Source organism: Hermetia illucens, chromosome 5, assembly GCF_905115235.1.
Source record: "Hermetia illucens chromosome 5, iHerIll2.2.curated.20191125, whole genome shotgun sequence".
NCBI classification, from domain to species: domain Eukaryota; kingdom Metazoa; phylum Arthropoda; class Insecta; order Diptera; family Stratiomyidae; genus Hermetia; species Hermetia illucens.
Window position 1 is genome coordinate 80,533,558 of NC_051853.1, and position 21,191 is coordinate 80,554,748.

Sequence of the window (21,191 nt, forward strand, 5' to 3'; positions counted from 1 at the left end):
GAAAAGTGGTTTTTCCCTTGGGACAATATGCAACGGTCTTTCAGGCTGAAGTGTATGTGATCCTAAGGGCGCAACCTGGGCAGTTACATATTCAATTAGGAGGAACTACGCATTATACCTGCTCACTGTGGTGTAGGAGGAAATGAAACCTCGGATCTTCTTTTTCTTCAGCCTTTGTTCTGTTCAGAGGCAGGGTCGGCTCGTTTTAATTGTTTGCGCCATTTTCCTTGGTCAAGTTTCCCATTGACTCCGATGTTCAGACTAGTGGCAAGTAAATCTTGGTTAGACGAATTACTTGACCAGAGATGCCCCTCTCACAATTTTTTCCACGATCGGTGCAACCCCATATCGATCGCAAATATCCACCTATCAGACGCGAGATGCCGTTCATTCATCTTTTATAGTCGGCCAACACTCAAAACCATAAAGGGCAACAATGTGGACATCCCTAGGGTAAATTTTGAAGATGATACGCTCGTTAATACATCGATCACAAAGCTCAGGAGTTATGGAACATCACTTCATCCAGGGTTGCCCTAATGCGCTGAAGCAATTTCATAACGCATTTCACCATTGGCTGATAGCATTGGTTCGAAATATTCAAATCGTTCAGTCACTGCCACTGAGAGCGATAACGCATGTTTTATTACGACTGGTCGCCTAAAATTCTGTTTTAATACTCCAACGCGCGACCCCCCAACAAGAAACCAAGGAAGAAGCGGATGTCCACTGGAATTCTGCTCAAGCCCAGTACCAGAAGACCGTTCATATTCTCATCAAGATTGCGAAGGATAACTGGTACCGTCAACGAGCGGAATGATAAGATAAACTGTTGATAGGCTCCGGCGCCAATACAAGTCATACGCGGAAATTAACGAAAGAGGTGAGTCTCTCTTTGATTTTATTATGAATACAAATCTGTCGGTGTGTAACAGAGCCAGTACACCAACCTTCCATTTCCCTAGCTCGGAGAACTATAACAGGTCTTTGTTATCACCCTACCAACCGATAATACGACTTTTAGAATGGAGAACTGGAGAGTATCCGACCAGAAATCCTCCTCAGATAACAGTTGGATACTTTTCGGTCGAAATCTCGCTACAGAGGTCCGCAATCCCTTCCCCCAGCAGACTCGACTGGAGATCGAGTTTGATCAAGTTATCAAGAACAAACTCTCCGGTGCGCAAATTTATTAGATTGGCACAAAGGCAAACTGGAGTCAAATGTCGGTACTCTGGGAAAGGCATTTGAAACCGCCTCCAAACCTCGCGACTTTTTTTGGTTTGTGTGGTCGACAACTTGCATTCTACATTGCAAGCTGGCTTGACCCGTGACTATCCGCCTGTGACCATTCTCTAATTAAGTAATCTCGTTTTGAGATATCCACGAAACTCCAAAATCTGTTACTCCAAGACATGGTCCCGCCCACTCGCAGTACCAGGTCCTTGTCGTCAAGCAAGCACATTTCTGTTGTGTTCTGGCTATATGCTCATCCTATTATTTGTTGCTATCACTATTTGCCATAAAGCTGGTGTAGAAATCTTTAATGCATATCTGGTTTAACCATATTACTACCAGATATTTTTTTCAGATATTCATATTGTAGGGTATAATTGCACAGTAGGTGACTGAGACTACCTGCATGGGAGCAGCCGCCTCTCTTACCTGGACATAGTGAGAGAGTCCCGTGTTGAGGCGCAGCTACATTTCACTAAAGACAGACCGATGTTAAGGGATTAAATAGAGTTTCCAAGAAACTACAAACAATATAAGAAGGAAGCCTCAACGAAGTCCCCTGAAAACTTAAAAAAGTTTAAGGAGACTCCAAGAGGATCCACAGACGCCATCCGAAAGAATCTTGGAAATTCTTAAGAGTTCGGGAGCCCAACTGTTTACAGAAGGGGTGCCTTACATAGTCTGTAAGGCCCACGACTCTAGACAAATTGGGGAGGAGGAGTAGACACCCCAGTAGGACATCAGCCTCTCTGCGCCTGATGACTTCATGATTGCGGTCTCAATGTTATGAGTGGAAACCAATGTTAAAAGCTCAGAAATGAACCAACACCGAGAATCCAATCCACAACGCACAGAAACTTTCACCATGATTCTCAGCGAATTCTCAACAAGAAGAAACACGTAAGATTGCCGTTTAGGCAAAATTAGTAAAAAACAGGCATATGGCTAATATGACCAGGATCTATCATGCTACAATGATGAAGGTCATTGCCATGAGGAAAGTTAATAAGGAGAGGTTGTACTCTCGGTATTATCTTGGAGTACCCCAGGGGGAAACAGATCCCAACTAACGACTCAAACAATATGTTCTCATCGACCGTAAAGGTAAATCATCATAAAATCTATGTGCTGGTAAATATAAATAAATCATATAAATCTCCGGGCCCAAATGAATAATACAATTCATACTACACAAGCGGGAAGGAAGGGCTGTGCCGTGACTTGTCGAGATTTATCGAAGCTGCATCTCTTTACGTTACCTACGACAATTTGGCGACACGGGGACGTGGTTTTCATACCGAAAGTCGGCGAGCGCGACCATGAGTCCGTGAAAGACTTTCGAAAAATCAGCCTCAGCTATTTCGTGTTGAAGACTCAAGAGCGCATTCTGGACATCCACTCAAGGATGATTATAGAGAGAACGCCCCCTCCAAGTCTCAGGGTGCCTACGTCAAAAGCAAATCCACAGAAACCGCTCTCCACGAGGTAAGTAAAGACTTCGATAATCCAGTCTGATCTGGGAGGTATCCACTTGACCAAAACTGTAAGCACAAGTACACACCAGGGTGGCGCCATCCCTCCACTGCTGGCTAAATGAACAAAGATTGGTTCTTCCCTCCAATATTAAGTATTTTGGTGTAATCTTGGATCTTAAGCTATTATAAATTGGAGATTGAACATAGAACTGAAAGCTAAGATGGCAAGATGGCCTGTATAGCGTTCTACGTCTGCAAGAGGACTTTTGCAAGGAAATGGGGTCTCTACCAAGAATGACTCTCTGGATTTACACAGCCATAGCTCGTCCCTGACACTTAATAGGAATAGGAACCGCGAGCGCGTGTGTGCCGGTGGTGTTGCCGGTGTTCTACTTTCCTGGCTGACAGATGTTCTCAATGTACTCCTGTGCAGTACTGTGAGACTACCTGAGTCCGGATGTTGGACAGCAAAGCCCTACGGCCATAGTAACACCCTAAGCAAAGTACCTTAGAAACTCTGGGCATTCTCCGCGGACTACGCCACACGCATGCCCCACTTCATGAGGAACTTTGCTGTGGGCTTTCCGATGCAGTATTCTTCACCGACGGATCAAAAATGTTGCGTTGAGTTGGTGCAGGATTCTTCTCGGATACACATAACATAGCTGAGTCGTATGATCTCCCAGGATTTGCCAGTGTTTTCTAAGCGGAAGTACTGCCATGAACCGAGGCCCAAGCATAACATAACCATTCTTCCCGACAGCCAAGCGGCCTTTAAGGTCTTGTACTCATCGCCAGGGTGATTTTCGATCAGAAGTTAAACTTTAACCAACAGTTGCAATGTGAAGCTACAAAGGTGCCTAACATCAGCTCGTTGATTACTGGAATGCTACCAGATATAGGGGGCCCAAGACAAAGCCGTTGAGAATTCATTTCAAGAGTGGTTACTTCGCTGTTATTGTACGCGATACTCGTGTGGGCAACCATACTAGATAATATCAACATTGGAAGAGAAATAGCAGCGACTTATCAACTTAGTGTCCTCCGAATATACTGCGCTTACCGCACAACATCCGACGACGCAGCATGTATAATAGCTCGATGATGTCTATCGATACTTTGGCGATTGAAACCTTACGGATTCACGAAACTGCTAAAACTAAAGCCCCTCGATGACGGTCAGCAAGGGATCTATGACTGGCAGAATAGCAGAAACGAAGGGATGAGAGCAAGAAAGGATGCCGGACTCATAGATTGATACCGAACATCGAAAGCTGGACTAAACGGAGCTATGGTAACGTCGGCTATGACTTGACACAGCCTCTAGGCGGACACGGTGGTTATCGAGGAAGTCATCACCAATTTGTTCATGAGGATTCTACGAATTGCCCGATTTGCGAGAACGTAATGGAAGATGCGGAGCATGTACTCTTCCACTGTCCAAGGTTCGCATCATGCAGAACGGAAATGGAAGCGGTGGGCAATATCCACTTATTAGCAGAAAACTTCGTTGAGAATATATTAAGTTTGATTTAGGTGTGGAAAGCGGTGGAACAAGTGTTAGGATGAGTTTAAAAGGAGGAAAAGCGGGAGAGGATAACCTTCACGAATAACAGTTAAATACTGATCCAGAAGCAGCCCCCCCCCCCCTTCCCGAAGGTGGTTTTTGTAGGTAAAAGTCTCACATAACTGTGTGGCAAAAGTCAGCGGCAGCTTTTTTGAAGGTTTCCTACTATTACAAAAAAGAACCGACAAACGATTCAATGTTAATAAGGTTTTGTTTCTAAAACAAAACATTAAAAAACGCAAACGACACCGACAAGCGATTTCTTTAGGCAATTCGGATGTCGATACATGGCCCCCTTGGTTTTTTGGATAACATGCACATAATTTGACTTTGAGAGGTGCAGGTATTGTCGATCGCGCAGTAGACGCAGTAGACATGATCCGATCTCTATAGGTAAGTTAGCAGCCAGAAGATTGTTAACGGAATTAGATTACAGCATAAGTATCATAGTGTCCGGATAGCTGAGTGGTTAGAGCACAAGGCTATCGTACGGAAGGTCGCGGTTCAAATCTCACTGGTAGGCAGTGGAATTTGTATCGTGATTTGACGTCGGATACCAGTCGACTCAGCTGTGAATGAGTACCTGAGTCAAATCAGGGTAATAATCTCGGGCGAGCGCAATGCTGACCACATTGCCTCCTACAGTATACTGTAGTGTACCGTTTCGGTCTTGAATGAAGTGCTCTAACACACTTCAAGGCCCTGATCCAATATGGATTGTTGCGCCAACGATTATTATTATTATTATATAAGTATCATAAGTGGCTTTATCCAGAGAATTAATCAAATAAATAAAAAAAGGAAATTTACACTTAGATAACATTGAAATATTTTTTTTTTATCGTTATATTCAAACAGGTTAGTCAATACTGCCTCACTTTTCGGCTTAAAGCATTCGATCTTTACCACATATTTCTTCCTTTTGCAGCCCATCAAATTTATTCACTTTAGTTGTTATCTACAATTCTTTGCGGTAATCGAAGTGATGCGTAATCTAAAATCTTAAGAAGCACTTTTCAGACCCGCTGTCCGTCCGAATAACACAGATCCTGTTTCTTTTTATTTTCCTATTTTTTATTTTAGTCATTGTCGGTCCTTTGCCACAAGGTTTCAGTTTATTTTTCATTAAATTGTCCAAAATGTATATTCGTCGAGAATTGCGCTCCTTCTCTTACTCTTAGTGTTGAAAATTCCTTGACCTATAAAAGCCAATTTGTTCACCATCCAAATCCGAAAACTGTCCCCAAGTTGAGCATTATGACTAATTTTACAAAAGGAGGTTCAACTCATACAAACACGGATGATAATGGTAGTGATTTAGATCTATGCTCCCAGTAAAATAAATTTTCCACTCTCCAATAAAAATACTAAACAGGTCAGATTATGTTTCATTTTATTAATTTGTCTAATTTTAATACAGAAAGGGTGGATCAAATAATAGAAATAATCTTAAAATAGAATTCTAAAATAGTCTACAATTATTTACGCAAAATTGCAACATATAGAAGGACAATTACACCTCAATAAGTATTTGATTCGTGAATTTTCTATTTCTATTCAACATTTTATTTAGGGGAATTACTTAGTATTTCAAAGTAATTGAGAAATCTTCGGCCATGCCGATACCAGGTTTGCGGATTACATACGCATTGCCCTGGGGTAGAACCTCCAAATCGGCAGCATCGCTCTTGCTTGCCTTCAGCTTTGCAGATTTTGGTACTTTTTCCAAACCGACGATGACAATACGTTCAAGCCAGGACCGCGGAGAATATTTTGATTTATTATCAATGAAGCTAAAATTTGTTAAGGTTTAATTAATTGAATATTAATTGTGATGCTTTCAAATCTTACCGATTCTTAAAGACTCCGTTTTTGAACTCATACTCAATGTAGAGATATTGTCCCTTACGATATTCAAAGGATTTTTCATCATCGATATAGAGAGTGCCTTTAGCCGATTGATTTGCATCAAGGCAGACAATAAGGGTGTAAGGATCATCTTTCATGAGAGTTGCAGCGCGACGAATACGCTCCTTCTTGGGAATAATGCTTCCGCCCCGTTGATAAACAGGAATCTGTGCGAAAAATATGTAAGAAGACACTCGAATAAATATCATTGTTATAATAAAATCTTAAAGCTAATACCTTCTTTAAATCGGCTGGAATTGACTCGTGTCCCACGGTTGTGATTTTACGATAATCATCTACGTCATACCAAATATCACCTTTGCCATCTCCCTTTGTTGGGAAATAAACATCCACCTTAGAAACACCTTGTTGCATAACAGATCGCACCAGAAGTCTATCTTGCAGCAAAAATTCATTATCAATTGCAAACGCATTTTTATCCTTAGGGTAATGGGCCAATAATGGACGCATTACCGGATATCCATCACGTTCGTGTTCATAAAACATTGTGTACCACAGAGGCAGATAACTGTAACGTTCACGAATTGCACTTCGGATGATTTGCTTTGTGTCCTCAGGATAAAGCCATGGCTCGCGCCGTTTTGTGTCAATGTGTGCATGAGCTCGCATAAACGGCAAGAATGCACCAGTTTGATACCAACGTAAAAGCAATTCAGCGTCAGGGTTTCCAAAGAATCCACCAATATCAGCCCCACAGAAAGAGTAGCCAGCAACAGCTTCCGACAAGCACATTTTTACGCTTGCTTCTAAATGGCCCCAATCGGCTTTGTTATCTCCTGTCCACATGGCCGCATAACGCTGTGATCCGGCAAAATGCGATCGTGTGAGTATAAATGGACGTTGATTGGGGTCGCGTCTACTCAGTCCATCAAATGTAGCCATCAGGTACATGTGTCCATATAAATTATGAATATGTCGATGTTCCCAGCCTCCAAAGTGAACGTTATCTTTCAACATGGTGATCTCGGGACCATTAAATACCGATGGTTCGTTCATGTCATTCCAAATCATCACATCTTTCGTAGTAGTCTTGAAGTTCTCGAGGAGATATTGGTCAGCAAAGTATTTCCGCGCTTCAGGATTGAATATGTCTGGGTAACTCGACGATCCAGGCCAACACCACCCTTCATAATCGTGACCGTCTCTATTTTTCGTATATAAACCCCTGTCCGTGCAATCCTGATGGAAGAAATAGCCCGACTCTCGCTTAATATGGGGATCAATAATGATGGTCAAATGTCGGCCCAACGTTGTTAAATTCTTGATCATTTCCAGAGGGTGTTGGAATTTATGTGGATCCCAAGTGAAATATTTTTTGCCGTCAGTATATTCAATGTCTAGCCAAATTGTATCCATTGGAATATCATGTTCATCGAACTTATTGCTGACCGAATTCACGTCTTGCTCATCATTGTAGTTCCATCGACTTTGATGGTAGGCCAAAGTAAATAATTGAGGCAACGGAGCAGTGCCTGTTAGGTCGGTATATTGCTTGAATGCATCAAGCGGGGATGGTCCAAGTAAAAGGAAAACATCCACAATTCCACTCTCCGACATGAAGTGAGCTGCTGGTGGTTCGGTTTGCCTCGAGCCTTGCGGAAGGAAAGTTCAAACTCAAATGCGGAAAATTCACAACCTTTGAAAACTTACCTGACACGAAATTGACGATTGAAGACATTACATTCTTTTCGGCGTTCGAGTTGAAAACGTCAACCCAGGTTTCAGAAGGATTCTGCCAGTAGACACCAATTGTTTCTTCAGGACTGTGAGACAATATTTTGAAAGTATTTTAGTTAAAAAGTTGAAGAATGGTAACTTGATTTCATGTTTTGATGCAGGATATTCCGTTATAAAAACATTCTTACCCATGTCCATATATAACAGGAATCGATCCGTAGAGTGCCATCTTGCTGTCCAGTTCATACTCGAAAACATCCAAATTATAAAGACGATAAGGGTCTGTGCCGGCAGTTGGCTTCAGAACAAATGAATCTGCGTGTTCTGGTATTCCAAACAAAACCTCTGCTTGTGGGAATGTAAAATCTAACGCAACTGCTTCTGGACCGTTCGGCTTGGTGTCATGATGTGATTTGAAGTTCTCTTCCCACGAGCCAGGATCCTCATCCTCAATTGACTTTGGTAAAACTTCTTTAGGTAATTCGTCGGGATTTTCGTTATTTTCAGTTTCGGCAGGCGGTTGGGGCTTTTTACGTAAATGTTCAAAGCGCATCAATCCCTTAGCATTAATAGACAATGAAAGCTTTTCATTTTGATAGAAGTCAATTTTAAATGGTGTTCCTGTCACGACGGCCTTACTGGTTCCAGACGTAATGACTAATTCATTATCTGCTCGTTCGCTGACTTTGATGCTGCAAGGAGTTATGAGAAATAGAATGTTAAGTCCGGCAACATTCAAAAGCCAGTGATTTACTCACGTTCCAGGGACTGGATTTGATTTCAAAGCATCATTCACTCGATATCGAGGTTTGAGTGGGGTTTTTTCATCGATGAGCAAACGGAAAGTATTTCCCTAAAAAAATCGTATTACAAATGATTTGATATAATTGTTTTCCCTGTTTGAATAATAATGTACCTGCAACGCTTCCAACTTCAAAGAGAACAGATGGTTATTCTCTCTGTTCACTAGATCTGTGGTGATAGAGTCCGAATATATGTTCAGAGTTCCGGGGACTAATGCGAATGGCGAATCGCCTGGCGTCACTTTTCGGCAACGCCTGCAGAAACTACTTTGATCGCATGTCTTGAAGTTCGATCGATCAACCGTTAAAGCAAATTGGAGGATACAGAAAAGAATAGCGACAAGTGTCAACTTCATATTGAATCTGAAATGAAAAAAAAAAGAAATTTTTATTATATTTTTACTTACAAAGCTAAAGTAGTAAAGTAGTTTAAACTTCAGAGTCTCGGAGTCATTCACTTTTCAGCTAATAGAACTGTCATTTCAAATCTTGCGCTTTTTGGATCGCTTATTATCCAATCAATGGAAAGCCATCTATGAATAGTTAATTCCTAATCACACTCCCAGTACTGATATTTTTTAATAGAGCGTGTTCAGATATGTTGAACACATTTACTGAATTTGGATCTGGTCTGACGACAAACGTTTTTTTTCTTGTTGTAGGGCGAAAAAGCAATGAAACGGACAGACGCAAGAGCGAGAATATACTTTAGCGCAACGAGGGCTATTGTGACTAGAGGGGCGGGAGAGGATGAAAGTAAACCACAGAGAAATTTTGTCAAATTGTGGTGAGAAAAGTAGAGAGCGTAATGCTGACCGCATTGCCTCCTATAGTGTACTGTAATCCTATAGTTTACCATCACGGTCTTAAATGAGGTGCTCTAACACACTCCAAGACCATGATCCAATTGGATTGTTGCACCGACGATTATTATTATTAAATTAGAGACAGCTGAAATTGGTGTAGACGAATCTCTGAACATAACAAGACTGTTGCGCTAAAACTATCAAAACCTATATCCACATGAGAAATGAAGTTCAAAAACATATTTCATCTACTTCTATTAAATAGACCTACACTATTTAGTTCCGAATTATCTACACATCTTCCATCCTATTTCTACAACTTCAGACATATCAACTTTGCGCCGAGGTCCGCCAATTCGATGCGCCTAAAAACTGTCTGGTGTCCTCGTCTATGCCATCGCTCCATCTGAGGCAGAGTCTGCCTCGTCTTCTTTTTCTACCATAGATATTGCCCTTGTAGACTTTCCGGTCTCGATGATCCTCAACCATATGAATTAAGTGACCCGCCCACTGTAACCTATTGAGCCGGATTTTATCTACAACCGGACGGTGATGGTATCGCTCATAGATTTCGTCGTTATCTAGGCTGCGGAATCATCCATCCTCATGTAGGGGGCCGAAAATCATTCGGAGGATTCTTCTCTCGAACGCAGCCAATAGTTTGCAATTTTTTTTGCTAAGAACCCAAGGCTCCTAGGAATACATAAGGACTGGCAAGATCATAGTCTTGTACAGTAAGAGCTTTGACCCTATGGTGAGACGTTTCGAGCGGAACACCATTTGTAAGCTGAAATAGGCTCTGTTGGCAGCCAACAATCGTGCGCGGATTTCATCGTCATAGCTGTTGAAAAATTATCAACGGTTTCAAAGTTGCAGTTTCCTATCTTTATTGTTGTTGTGTTGTTTTGACCAGCACAATTTAATGTTGTTGGTTCTTCGGTTTTTGATGCTGGCGTTGCCACCATATATTTTGTCTGGCCTTCAATGATGTGCAGCCCAGGATCTCGCGCTGGTTGCTCGATCTGGGTGAAGGAATTTGTACGCCTCGGGTCGTTCTTCGCATGATGTCGATATCGACGATAGACTTAAAGAGGATGGTGCTTCTCGCATTTACCTCAGCATCACGGATTACTTTCTCCAGGGCCAGATTAAAAAGGATGCACGATAGGATATTTTCTTGTGTTAGACCGTTGTTGATGTTGAATGGTCTCGAGAGTGATCCTACTGCTTTTATCTGGCCTCGCACCTTGGTCAGGATCAGCGTAATCAGTCTTATCAATTTCGTCGGGATACCGAATTCTCTCATGTCCGAGTACAGTTTTACCCTAGCTAAGCTGTCATAGGCAGCTTTAAAGTCGATGAAAAGATGGTGCAATACATGGCCAATTTGATTTGGGCCAATAATGTTCTGGGCGTATGACACTCAGCAACGTGATAACTATATAATTGCCGCACTGCGTGATGTCTTCCTTTTTGCGTATGGGACAGAAAATGTCTTGTTGCCAGTCGTCATTGATTCGCTGTCCCAGATATGTGATGAACCGCATCGGCTCCTGGCGTGGCAGTATTTGTTCGTCGTGTTCAGTTGGTTGGAACTTCCAACCCGGCGATATTCTGGTTGTTGAGCAATTCATCACAATACTCAATCCATCGCTCCAATATCCCCACTTTGTCAGAAATCAGATTTCCCTTTCTCTTTGTCTCGGCAGGGTGAGCATCGAGGTGTATAAGGCTTCATCCTGCTGGCTTGTTGGTAAAACTTCCGCGCCTGGTGCGGTTGCCCAAAATACTTTTCGAGTTCACAGACTCCCTATTTTTTTGAATTCACAGACCTGAACAGGATTCTTTTTTCCGCTCGTGAAGTCACTTCTCCGCTCGGCGGACTTCGTGATGAGTCCTACTCGGTATGCATTATTCTTCCGTTCCGTTGCCTGCTTATATTCATCGTCGAATCAGCCGTTACAACTTTTTTGCGACTGGGGCCAAGTATGGGTGTGGCCGCATCAATGATGGTGAAGATCATTTGTCGATGCTTCATCTACAGGAACTCTCTGCAGCCTCCATTCCCCCTTATAGGTGTTATGGATAGTTGTGTTGTGGATGGCTCCAATGTTAACTCTCACCTGATTGTCAGAGGGGATTCTGGGCGGTGTTGTTATTCGAGCTCGGAGCACAACGCCAACGAGATAGTGAATCGAGTCTATATTGGTCCTCCAATATGTCCTGACGTTCACTAAGGCTGAAAGGTGGCGGGGTTCAATTAACACGTGGTCAATTTGAAAGGCGTTCCATCCCACATTTGTTTATGGACCGCTTTCCGCGCAAACACGGTATTTCCTTCAATCATTTTGACATAGCTAATTGAATCCTTATGTAAGCTTTTAAAAACTCTAAGTATGATTTTGTAATCATACCACGGACAGGCTTCGAGGATTCGTTCGACTGCCTCATAGAAGGTTTCCTTCTCTGACTCTGCAGGGACGTGAGCGTTAATGAGGCTTATATTTCTAAATTTGCGATGTTTTCAAAGCCAAACCTATTCCGAGCACATGGTTTGCTGGATGGCCACTATAAAATACTGTGTACTGGCTCTCCTCTAGGAAACCAGTCCCTGTCCAACCCATTTCTTGCAAGGCTATCACATCAGCCTTATATTGAAATGAGGTATCGGTTAGATGCTAAAGAGCATTAAATCTGCGTAGGGAGTGCACGTTCTATGAGAAAATGCGCGAATTGTTCGACCATTTTCATTGCCGGGTTCGTCATTGTAAAATCCATCCAGACCGATACTTCTTTTTTGGCTTCCTAACAAGTTGTTTAGGGTTATCAGCTCTACCCAACCCCCAATCTGAAGGACCAGTTGGGGTTATTTTTCACATTTTTAGGCGCGGAAGACTCGAATTCATCCTGCTTTAAAATACCTAGAACAAATTCCACTCTTCGAAAATGGGAATCACCATTTAGATTTACTTTGATCGTGTAACCCATATCAGAGTGGCCCAGGATGACGCACAAAAGCAGGAGCTGAAATCGTCTGCGAGCAAGTAGAGCGGAGGTTGAGGCGCAATTCTATCACCATCGTGCCAAATCATGTAAGGAATGCCTGATTATACACATATAATTTTTCTTTTTTTTTTGAGTTAGAATTCTGATTCCTGTTATGAATACCGCAAAAAATATGTCCTAGAAGCCTTTCGAAAAGCAATAATTCAAAAAAGCGCAGAATTTATCGTCTAGGACGATAAAAAATATAAAAAACTTCATTAAGCAATCCATGAACAATTTTTTGAATTAGACCTTCCTCAAGGATCGAATAGTTGCCAGTTTCCACTCAATGCAGAGTTCCTGCGACAAAAAAACAGAACATATTGTAGCAACAGTTCCTCCAGATTGATTTGGGTAGGTCTGATAATCCTACACTAATAACACAACGGCAAACCCTGCAAAGAAAAAGGACCAACAATTCGCGCTTTTTGTCATGAAACATGGAATGTGGGGATTACAGACGCCTGAATGCTCAGACGATTCTGGACCGAAGATATTCCAAAAACAGCAACTTGTACAGCTTTCGAAGTCTTCAAGTTCGCATGGATGATTTTTAGCCAGTGCAATGCGCCGCAAACTCACCAGAGATTCAGAGATTCCCTCTGTACTAGGAAACTTGAGTATTCTGTCTCTATTTGGCCCCCCGCGCAAAACCTGGATATCGGGAGTTCCTTATTAAGGCAGGCCTAGACCGAATACCGGTTGTTGCGCCGTTGATGATGATGATTTAAGATGGTCTTTTGCCAGCTTTTACAGCCAAGCTTACGACTTTGTCTCAAGAATCAGATATCCTTACATTATGAAAAATGTATCATCTACCTGATCCAGAAGTTGTAACAGTTCTTTATTTCTTGTCTAAGGATTAGAATAGCAAGTCAAATATTATCTTATCTTAAAAGTCGCTTTCATCGGCATATATTGGCAAAGTGGTCCAAAGTTTCTTCCAACCCGATTGCTGAATCCCAAGCAGACTTTAAAAACAGAATAGCTTCGTGAATTTGAACTTTTTTCAGTGCACTGCCCAACGCGTTCAAAATGGTTGGCGCTATCTCTCGAAGCGCACCAGCGCGTGGAATGGAGCAAAGGTAAACATCAGGAAATTTTTCGAAGCTCTTGGAACAGAGGCTTCGCTGGTTGGTAGCGCTACAGCCGACACTGTAGTAAATTTAGTTATGAAACTGGTAACAACGGTCTACGAGGAATCTATGTCCTATAAGTCACCTTTTATTGTCGACCTGCGAAAAAAATGACATTAGTTTCGCCGTTTGGTGCAACGTTTAAACGACTAGGAGTTCGCACGCACAACAATGACAGGGTACGGATCAGCTAAAAGGAGACTTCGCAGAGTGATAAACAAAAGTAATGCTCGCTGCTCGGCACGAGCTAGTCGACGGGGTGGCTGGGGTATTGTCGAGACTCAGTGATCAACTGATTACCAGAAAGGTCGAGAGTTCGCCGAAACGCTGTTCACTAAATGCCGAACAGATGGACGCATTCCGGTTGATAATATTAACCTGAAGGGTGCCGAGGATGGGCACTTTTTACTAAAACAATGAAAAAGAGGAAGGCATCCGAAGCTATCCCAGCAAAGGTACACAAGCTGGTGTTCCACCATCCACCGGACCTGCGCGAATTTATGGATGAGGATCGTGTCGAAGATAGTACAGGGACCAATCAGCCGGACCTCTCGAACACTTCTTACAATAATCTGCTAAGACCCGACATGCCAGAAAATTCGAACAAAGTGTTAACTGTTACACAAAGCAGACTTGGCACAGTGATGAGACAAGTAGGGGGATCGATGGCGGTTCATGGTTCCGGTGGGAAAAGCAGAAATAATCATCTTGAATAAAAAGAAAATCCCAGATTGGATTGACGCTCGACTTGTAGGTGCGCTTTTTCGAGTAAACCAACGCAGCAACAGACAAAGCGACGGCTGGAATTTACGGTCTTAAATCCGCAAACGTTATGAATTCTGCCTTTAGCAGAAGAGGTCTTTTCATGAAAGCAACGCAGTCCGTTTTGTTCTATGGAGAAAAGGCTTGGGAATATCGCAGTTGCCTTGTGTAAGTACAGAAACGAGGAGCTTTGAGCATGGTGTCTGCCTACCGCGCTACCTCGGAAGCGGTTGCAAGGATGGCGTCGAGACTCCCATTACCCTATTAATAAATGCAAAAGAAGAGACACAACGGAGGTGGTTGCTCGTGAAGAACGATAACATACACTTAGGAAGCAGATAGATTACGCGGCCTATGAGCAACTTAAGCCGGTGGTTGAACCGAAAGTATGGTTAATGTTTCCTATTCCCTTCTACGTGGAGTATAGAATATCCACACAATCATACTCTATTTCAGTTTCATTATCATCACATTTAACACTGTGCAAGTTGACAGCAGCGGGACAAAGACAAGACGAACATTGACACACATGACTATTCGGATTTCAGCCAAGATTGAGAAACTAACGCTCTACACCCTCAATCGTCACGCCGTCAAGACCATATTACCTTCACAAATTTGGGAAGTTGGACTACCCCGATCATATCTTTTTTTAGTGAAAGTTGAATTAGGATCACAGTTATCAGAGCGTTGACAGATGGGCTCGTTATGCGCATTATGTCAAGGTACTTGTTGCGAAGTAGATACAATGCACCGACTGGCAGTTTTTTTGAACTAACAATTCCTTTTCTCCACTGTCCTCCCTTTGGTGAAAGGAATTCCCTGAATTGCAGACTTCCTAAGGTATTCCGACAGTTTACCGTTGCGGAAGTCCAACACTTAGTGTGTAAACACATTCACCTATCTACCTAAAAACAAGTCGGAATATCGGAAACTGGGCGCTTCAGGTATAGAGGTTTTATGTTCATTATTTATGAGGAACTTTCTATGTACGTTTTTCGTTTCACAGATAGCTACAAACTCAAAAAATTCCTTCTTATATTTATTCCCAAACTTTCAAATATATGTACGAGTACATATTATTGACATAAATATTATGCTCATCCTAAACCAATATTGTTTATTACCGCTTTCCTGTATGTACTAAAGCATACACGTGTACATACATAAGTACAAAAATTGAATACCACTGGTACTAACGTAGATATACATGGTTCTGAATGAAACACTATCCACAAAATAATTTTGTGACTGGTCAATTTCAATCGTAAGGTAGAGGCGATCTCACAGACGCTGAATCGCGCCTCCACCCTGAGGAGCACCGGGACAAAAATCGGCTACAGGTGGCATTTTATTCTACTTTGTTTAATTCAAAACTCAGCAAGGATACGAATTATTGTTCGAAAGCGCTGATGAGTGGTCATGAGCCCGGCATCTACTGAAGAGCGAAGCGGAGTGAGTTGCTACTAAAATTAGTGCGGCCGCCACTCAGTAAATTGTATGTGATGTGAGTTCATTTTATATGATGACGTCACACATGTCGAAGTACAATGATATATTATTATATTATTATATAATCACTTTTACTGACGCAGTATTTCTAGAATGAACTTAAAGGGGGTTTTCAGGCAAATTTATAAAATATAGCAATATGCTATTTGAGCAGATTCCGGAAAGGGATGTATTTTGAAGCCTAGATTTTTTACAGGTGCAGATTGTTCGGTGGGAGGTTCGATACCTGTTCCACTTTTTGGAGCACTTTTTTTGAGTCCCTCTATCCAATGCGTTTCACCTGACCATATTCTATGAAATAAATGTTGCTCCCCTTTCGCATGCATGGGGAGTCGCCCAAATTCCCTAATTCCAAAGCAAAATTATGCCACTTATTGTACCGAAAGGGACACATAGACTGCATATTCTCACCAAATTCCGTGACAATCGGTTCAGCCATTTTCGAGTAAATCGGGTGTGACAGACAGACAGATGGACAGACAGACATTGGATCGATTTTAATAGAGTTTTGCTTCATACGAAATCTTAAAAACGAGAACATTGGAAAAACGGGAAGTAAATTACAATTAATATGATAGACAAGGGGTAGCTTCCTCCAAACTATAATTTTTAGTTTTAAATGTAAATATATATTTCGGGGGCGACTTACCCCCTTCAGGTAGCTTTGTACTGATGAAGGGTAAATTGTAGTTTGAAGAAAGCTACCACTTGTCTATCAATTCTAGGCTAGACGACAAGTAGCAAACAAAAATCTAATCTCTTACAATTAAATAATTTGTAATCACACATGCACACGGAAATAAATTGTTTGGTCCAATTTCCAAGGTTTTCTAATTTCCGCGAATGTTAATTGTTGAGCGGTTACTATATTCCAAATTGTAGTTTTCCTGTGATGCAGTTAGTTAGTTTAATTAACTGGGGGGAGCCGCAGCTCCGAGCACTCAGGCCATTGTTAGGCCCATTGTACTATCCCCGTAAGTTGCCTATTCAATGGCTTCCCGCCTACCGTGTTCGCAGGCTTTAGCGAATCTTAGAACATTCTCCAGAGGCAGAGAGTGTGCAGATTCTTCATTGAAAAAAACCTTGCTAAGGTGTCTTCGTCCGAGATCTGAGGATGCCGGGCAGCTTCATAAAAAGTGCAGGGCCCTCTCCTCCTCCTCCTCACATTGGCTGCACACGGCCGAAACCACTACCCCAATCTTTTCCATATGGCAGTTTAAGGGGCAGTGTCCCGTCAAAAGCCGTACTAGGGTTTTCATGTCCCACTTCTTAAGGGACAACAAAAATGCCGCTCTAGTGGCCCTAGGCTCCTTCATAAGGATTTTCGCTTGCCGGTAAGAGTCCAAATTTCTCCACTCGGTTGCGTGAATCCTTGCAATTTCACCCTTCAGAGTAGACTTGACAGTAGATGGCCGGATTCCAAGAGCTGGTTCTGTCCCCACCATTGTGGATCCAGACCTTCGGCGAGCCAGTCTGTCAGCCTCCTCATTACCGGCGATGGTAAAATTGCGTCTGCACCCACATCAGGAATATTTCGTTCAGTCGGCCAAGTTTCAGCAGCACCTGATGACAACTCCATACCAACTCGCTTGATATGTTGGCATTAGCAGCCATTTAGTGCTGCTAATGCCGCCCGACTCTCGGAACAGATTCGAATGGTGCGACCCCTCCATTTCTGTCGCAGACATTCTTCTGCTGCCAATGAAATGGCATATATCTCCGCCTGGAATATGGTCGTCATTTTTCCGAGGGGTCGGGTCAGTTGTATAATATAATCGGATTCTCCGAGAACACCCCTACGCCCGATCCATCCTCCATGACTGACCCGTCGGTGAAGATTATCCGGTCTGTAATCTGGAAAGACTCATGGCCACTTGTCGACCATTCGTCTCTTTCAGTGATTACGACAGTGTATGTCTTTTCAAACCCGAATCTGGAACCCATATGATCGGTTGGCATCAGGACTACCGGATGTTTTTCAAGAAATTTCCAGATAGACGCATGACCGTTTGATTGGCCGCCTTTCCACGCCCCAATGGTATCGAGCCTATATGCGTCGTTGGCCGCTTTCCGTTTCACCTTCAAGTGAATGGGGGGTAAATTTAGGATAGCTTCAAGTGCCGCAGTCGGCGTAGTACTCATTGCTCCAGTAATACTTAGGCAACCAAGTCTCTGAATCTGCGTTAGCAGCTTCCTGCAAGTTCCTGCAAAATTCAGTCTTGGCGACCAGACGATGCATGCATACATCAAAATGGGTTTTATTATGGATGTATACATCCAGTATATCCGTTTAGGTGAAAGTCCCCAGGTCTTACCTATCGCATTCCTACAGCACCAGAGCAATCTGCAGGATTTCTGATATTGTTCCTGGATATGATGCTTCCACGTTAACTTGGAGTCGAAATGTACTCCTAAGTACTTGACTGTTTGTGCCAGCTGGATTTCCGCCCCTTCTAAGGTGGGTAGCGTATAGCTGCCCCACCTGACGTTCCTAGTGAACATAATTAGTCCAGTCTTCCTAGCGTTCACCATGAGTCCATTGCGGAGGCACCAGCTGTGGATTACATGCAGAGTTGCATTCAAACGGTCACATACTGTGTCCGCAAACTTGCCGGTAATTATTACGGCTAGGTCGTCCGCAAATGCTTGCGCGAAGACTTTTTTGTCCTCCAGTAGCCACAGCAGGGTATCCATTACCAAGAGCCATAACAGTGAAAAGAGAATCCCTCCCTGTGGACAGCCCCTGAGACATCCTGCTTCAATAGACTTCTGGCCGACCGATATGTGGATTTTTCTCCACTCCAGCATGTGAAGGATCCAACTGATTAGCAGCGGTTCGATTCCATGCTGTCTTGCCGCATCACAAATTGCCGCGAATGAGGTATAGTTGAAGGCACCTTCGATGTCCATGAATGCGCCTAAGGCGTATTCTTTTTCGGACATCGCCTTTTCAATTTTTGCCCTAAGTTCATGGAGTGCTGTCTCCGTGGATTTGCCCTTCTGGTAGGCGTGTTGCCTATGGTGAAGTGGCCACTTAGGAATGTGTGTATCCCTTATGAACCGATCTACTAGTCTTTTTAGTCCTTTTAGCAGAAAGGACGTTAGACTGATCGGTCGAAAGCTTTTTGCGTCGGTGTAAGTGGGTTTTCCTGGTTTGGGAGTGAACAACACCTTCACATTCCGCCATGTAATTGGAATATAAGCGTGTGCAAGGCATGCACGATATATATTCCGAATGTGTAGACCCAGGGCATCCATTCCTTCTATTTTGAGAATGATGGGTTCCTAAGTCCGCATCAACTTAATGCTCGTCCGTTAAGGACTGGGTCCCAATTGAATTGGTTCCCACTTGAATAAGTGGGGAATCTGAGTCTAGACTCAGGGTCTCCATCGATGAGTTCAGGGTTGCCCCTTGACTCGGGGTTGGATCGTCGCGATCGAAGTTTAACTGTGTTTGCTTTATAGGTTTATGTTTTTGTTTTTTTGTTTTTTCATAGTTGGCTGCCATGGCCTCAATTTTTCCGGGGAAAATAAGTCGATCTCGGCAGAGCCCCTTTTTGCCAAGACAAGGCTAGTTGAAACTGAGGGTCGCCTGGTATCCAGAGTTCACCGTTTACGGCCACATCTTAACCCCTGTGACCATTCAGCCCTTGGCACGGTAGTCACACCTTGGCTTGGGGTTTTGATTACCGCTTGGCTTCAGGTGTCACCTCCCGTTTCCTGGAGGATCTTCCTTACTGAGCTCCCTCATCACGACAAGGTAGGTAATCGTCGAGCGGTTACTATATTCCCACTTTGTAGTTTTCCTGTCATGTAGACACGCAAGTTTTAAAAGGGTCAGTTCAATATGCAATATGGATCGTGAGTATTTAAAAAATCTCACTGGAGTAGAAGCGTTTCAAATGAAAGTAAAACTGAACTACTAAATTATTTCGAAGAGCGTTAGGAAAGAAATTTATTAGATAGGCTTGTTTGCGAACAACTGCCGAAACTTCTTACCGAGAACTAAGTGACGATTTATAACTACCAAAAAATAACACTGGCGAATAGTATCACGGCAAACTTGCCCACTGCACCGAGAATTAGCCACATTCAAAACTCATGACTCACTGGCAACGATACTCACCTTAAACTTGTTCTAGCTCTCTAATTCGATTTAACCGTTCGCGGTGGCTAAACGCATGGAACTTCAATGGGATTATATCAAGAGTCACAACTTAGGTGTTTTTAAATGAAAAAGAATTACGTCTCGGATCACTGTTCTATGCATATGCGACGCGACATCGTGTCAAACACTGATTCGCCAAGCGATGGTCAATATCATTTATGCAACAACCGAAGGCCACGTACATATATATATATAGTCGAGATAGTATCCGTAAAAAAAATTCCAATTAAATCTGCGTATGAAGACATCTCCATTCTTAAATTTGGAAAAATTCCAGTTTGTAACAATAAAGAATGGGGATTCAAATGAATGTAGATATTCGCAGATACAATACTAATGCCGGTACTTGCTCTAATCATTTTCAAGTATTAGCGTAATTGATTATTTGAATTATTTGCATAAAAAAATAAGCTCTTCAGAAAGTAATCATTTGATAAAGCAAGGTCAGGGGTACATTTCTATTGAGGTAAACAAATCACGAATATACCTAACTAATGCGCATGATACAACTGCAGCACAGAACAACGGCGTGTTGAAGTGCTCAAAAGGCTTATTGTTGTCCATGCAAATCAGAAAAACGAACACTTTTATCTTATCTACCACGGAAATAAACTAAAGGGTCCTTCGTCACTTTGTATCATAACCCCACCAAATTGAATTAAACTTCAACGGTTCACCTTTCTGGTATGAGAAATCAATAACTGCAAAGAAGTGGATTCTGTGGATGATTAGAAGAAATAGGAAGACATGAATGTTTCGAGAAATTTTCTTTTGTCCACTCAGCGATCTAAGAACTTTCTTGCGGAACAAGTTCCCTTATGTTTCGTAAGAATATAGACTTGTATTCTAACTATATTTTAACGAAATCTCTAGCTCTTCTTCACAAACTAATCGGGAATTTCTCAAAAATACAAAAAAAGCCGGCACTTACCCGTTCACGGATCCTCCCGAAGCCATTTTCACTCTACCAATTGTCAGAATACTGGTTAAGGCAACGTCAACCTCACAGTCGTGTACAAGCAGCTGACGTCGGGTAGGCAGTTCGCGAGTACTCAACAGTTTGAGGACCGTAGAA

At 42.5% G+C, this 21,191-nt stretch overlaps 1 protein-coding gene across 4 annotated transcripts; it reads right to left on the reverse strand.

Annotated features, from left to right (window-relative positions):
* Positions 1-5,654: 5,654 nt before the first annotated feature.
* On the reverse strand, positions 5,655-21,143 carry LOC119656786 (neutral alpha-glucosidase AB). Of its 4 annotated transcripts, none has more exons than XM_038063376.1 (8): positions 21,048-21,143; positions 8,801-9,050; positions 8,643-8,737; positions 8,073-8,576; positions 7,858-7,970; positions 6,424-7,799; positions 6,130-6,353; positions 5,655-6,071 (listed from the first exon to the last, which is right to left on the reverse strand). In XM_038063376.1, exons 1-8 carry the CDS (start codon positions 21,071-21,073, stop codon positions 5,861-5,863), a joined length of 2,799 nt encoding a protein of 932 aa, XP_037919304.1. In that variant the 5' UTR covers positions 21,074-21,143; the 3' UTR covers positions 5,655-5,860. The 4 variants fall into 4 exon arrangements, with proteins under 4 accessions (XP_037919304.1, XP_037919302.1, XP_037919306.1 ...); XM_038063374.1 differs by lacking the exon at positions 21,048-21,143 and adding an exon at positions 20,604-20,695; XM_038063378.1 differs by lacking the exon at positions 21,048-21,143 and adding an exon at positions 20,075-20,259.
* Positions 21,144-21,191: the final 48 nt, after the last annotated feature.

Coding starts and splice junctions, on each gene's coding strand:
- LOC119656786 (XM_038063374.1), bottom strand. CDS start 20,680: ATGGACAACAATAAGCCTTTTGAGCACTTCAACACGCCGTTGTTCTGT. Junction 7,800..7,857: donor AATCGTCAATTTCGTGTCAG/GTAAGTTTTCAA, acceptor TCCTTCCGCAAG/GCTCGAGGCAAACCGAACCA. Junction 6,072..6,129: donor AACGGAGTCTTTAAGAATCG/GTAAGATTTGAA, acceptor AACAAATTTTAG/CTTCATTGATAATAAATCAA.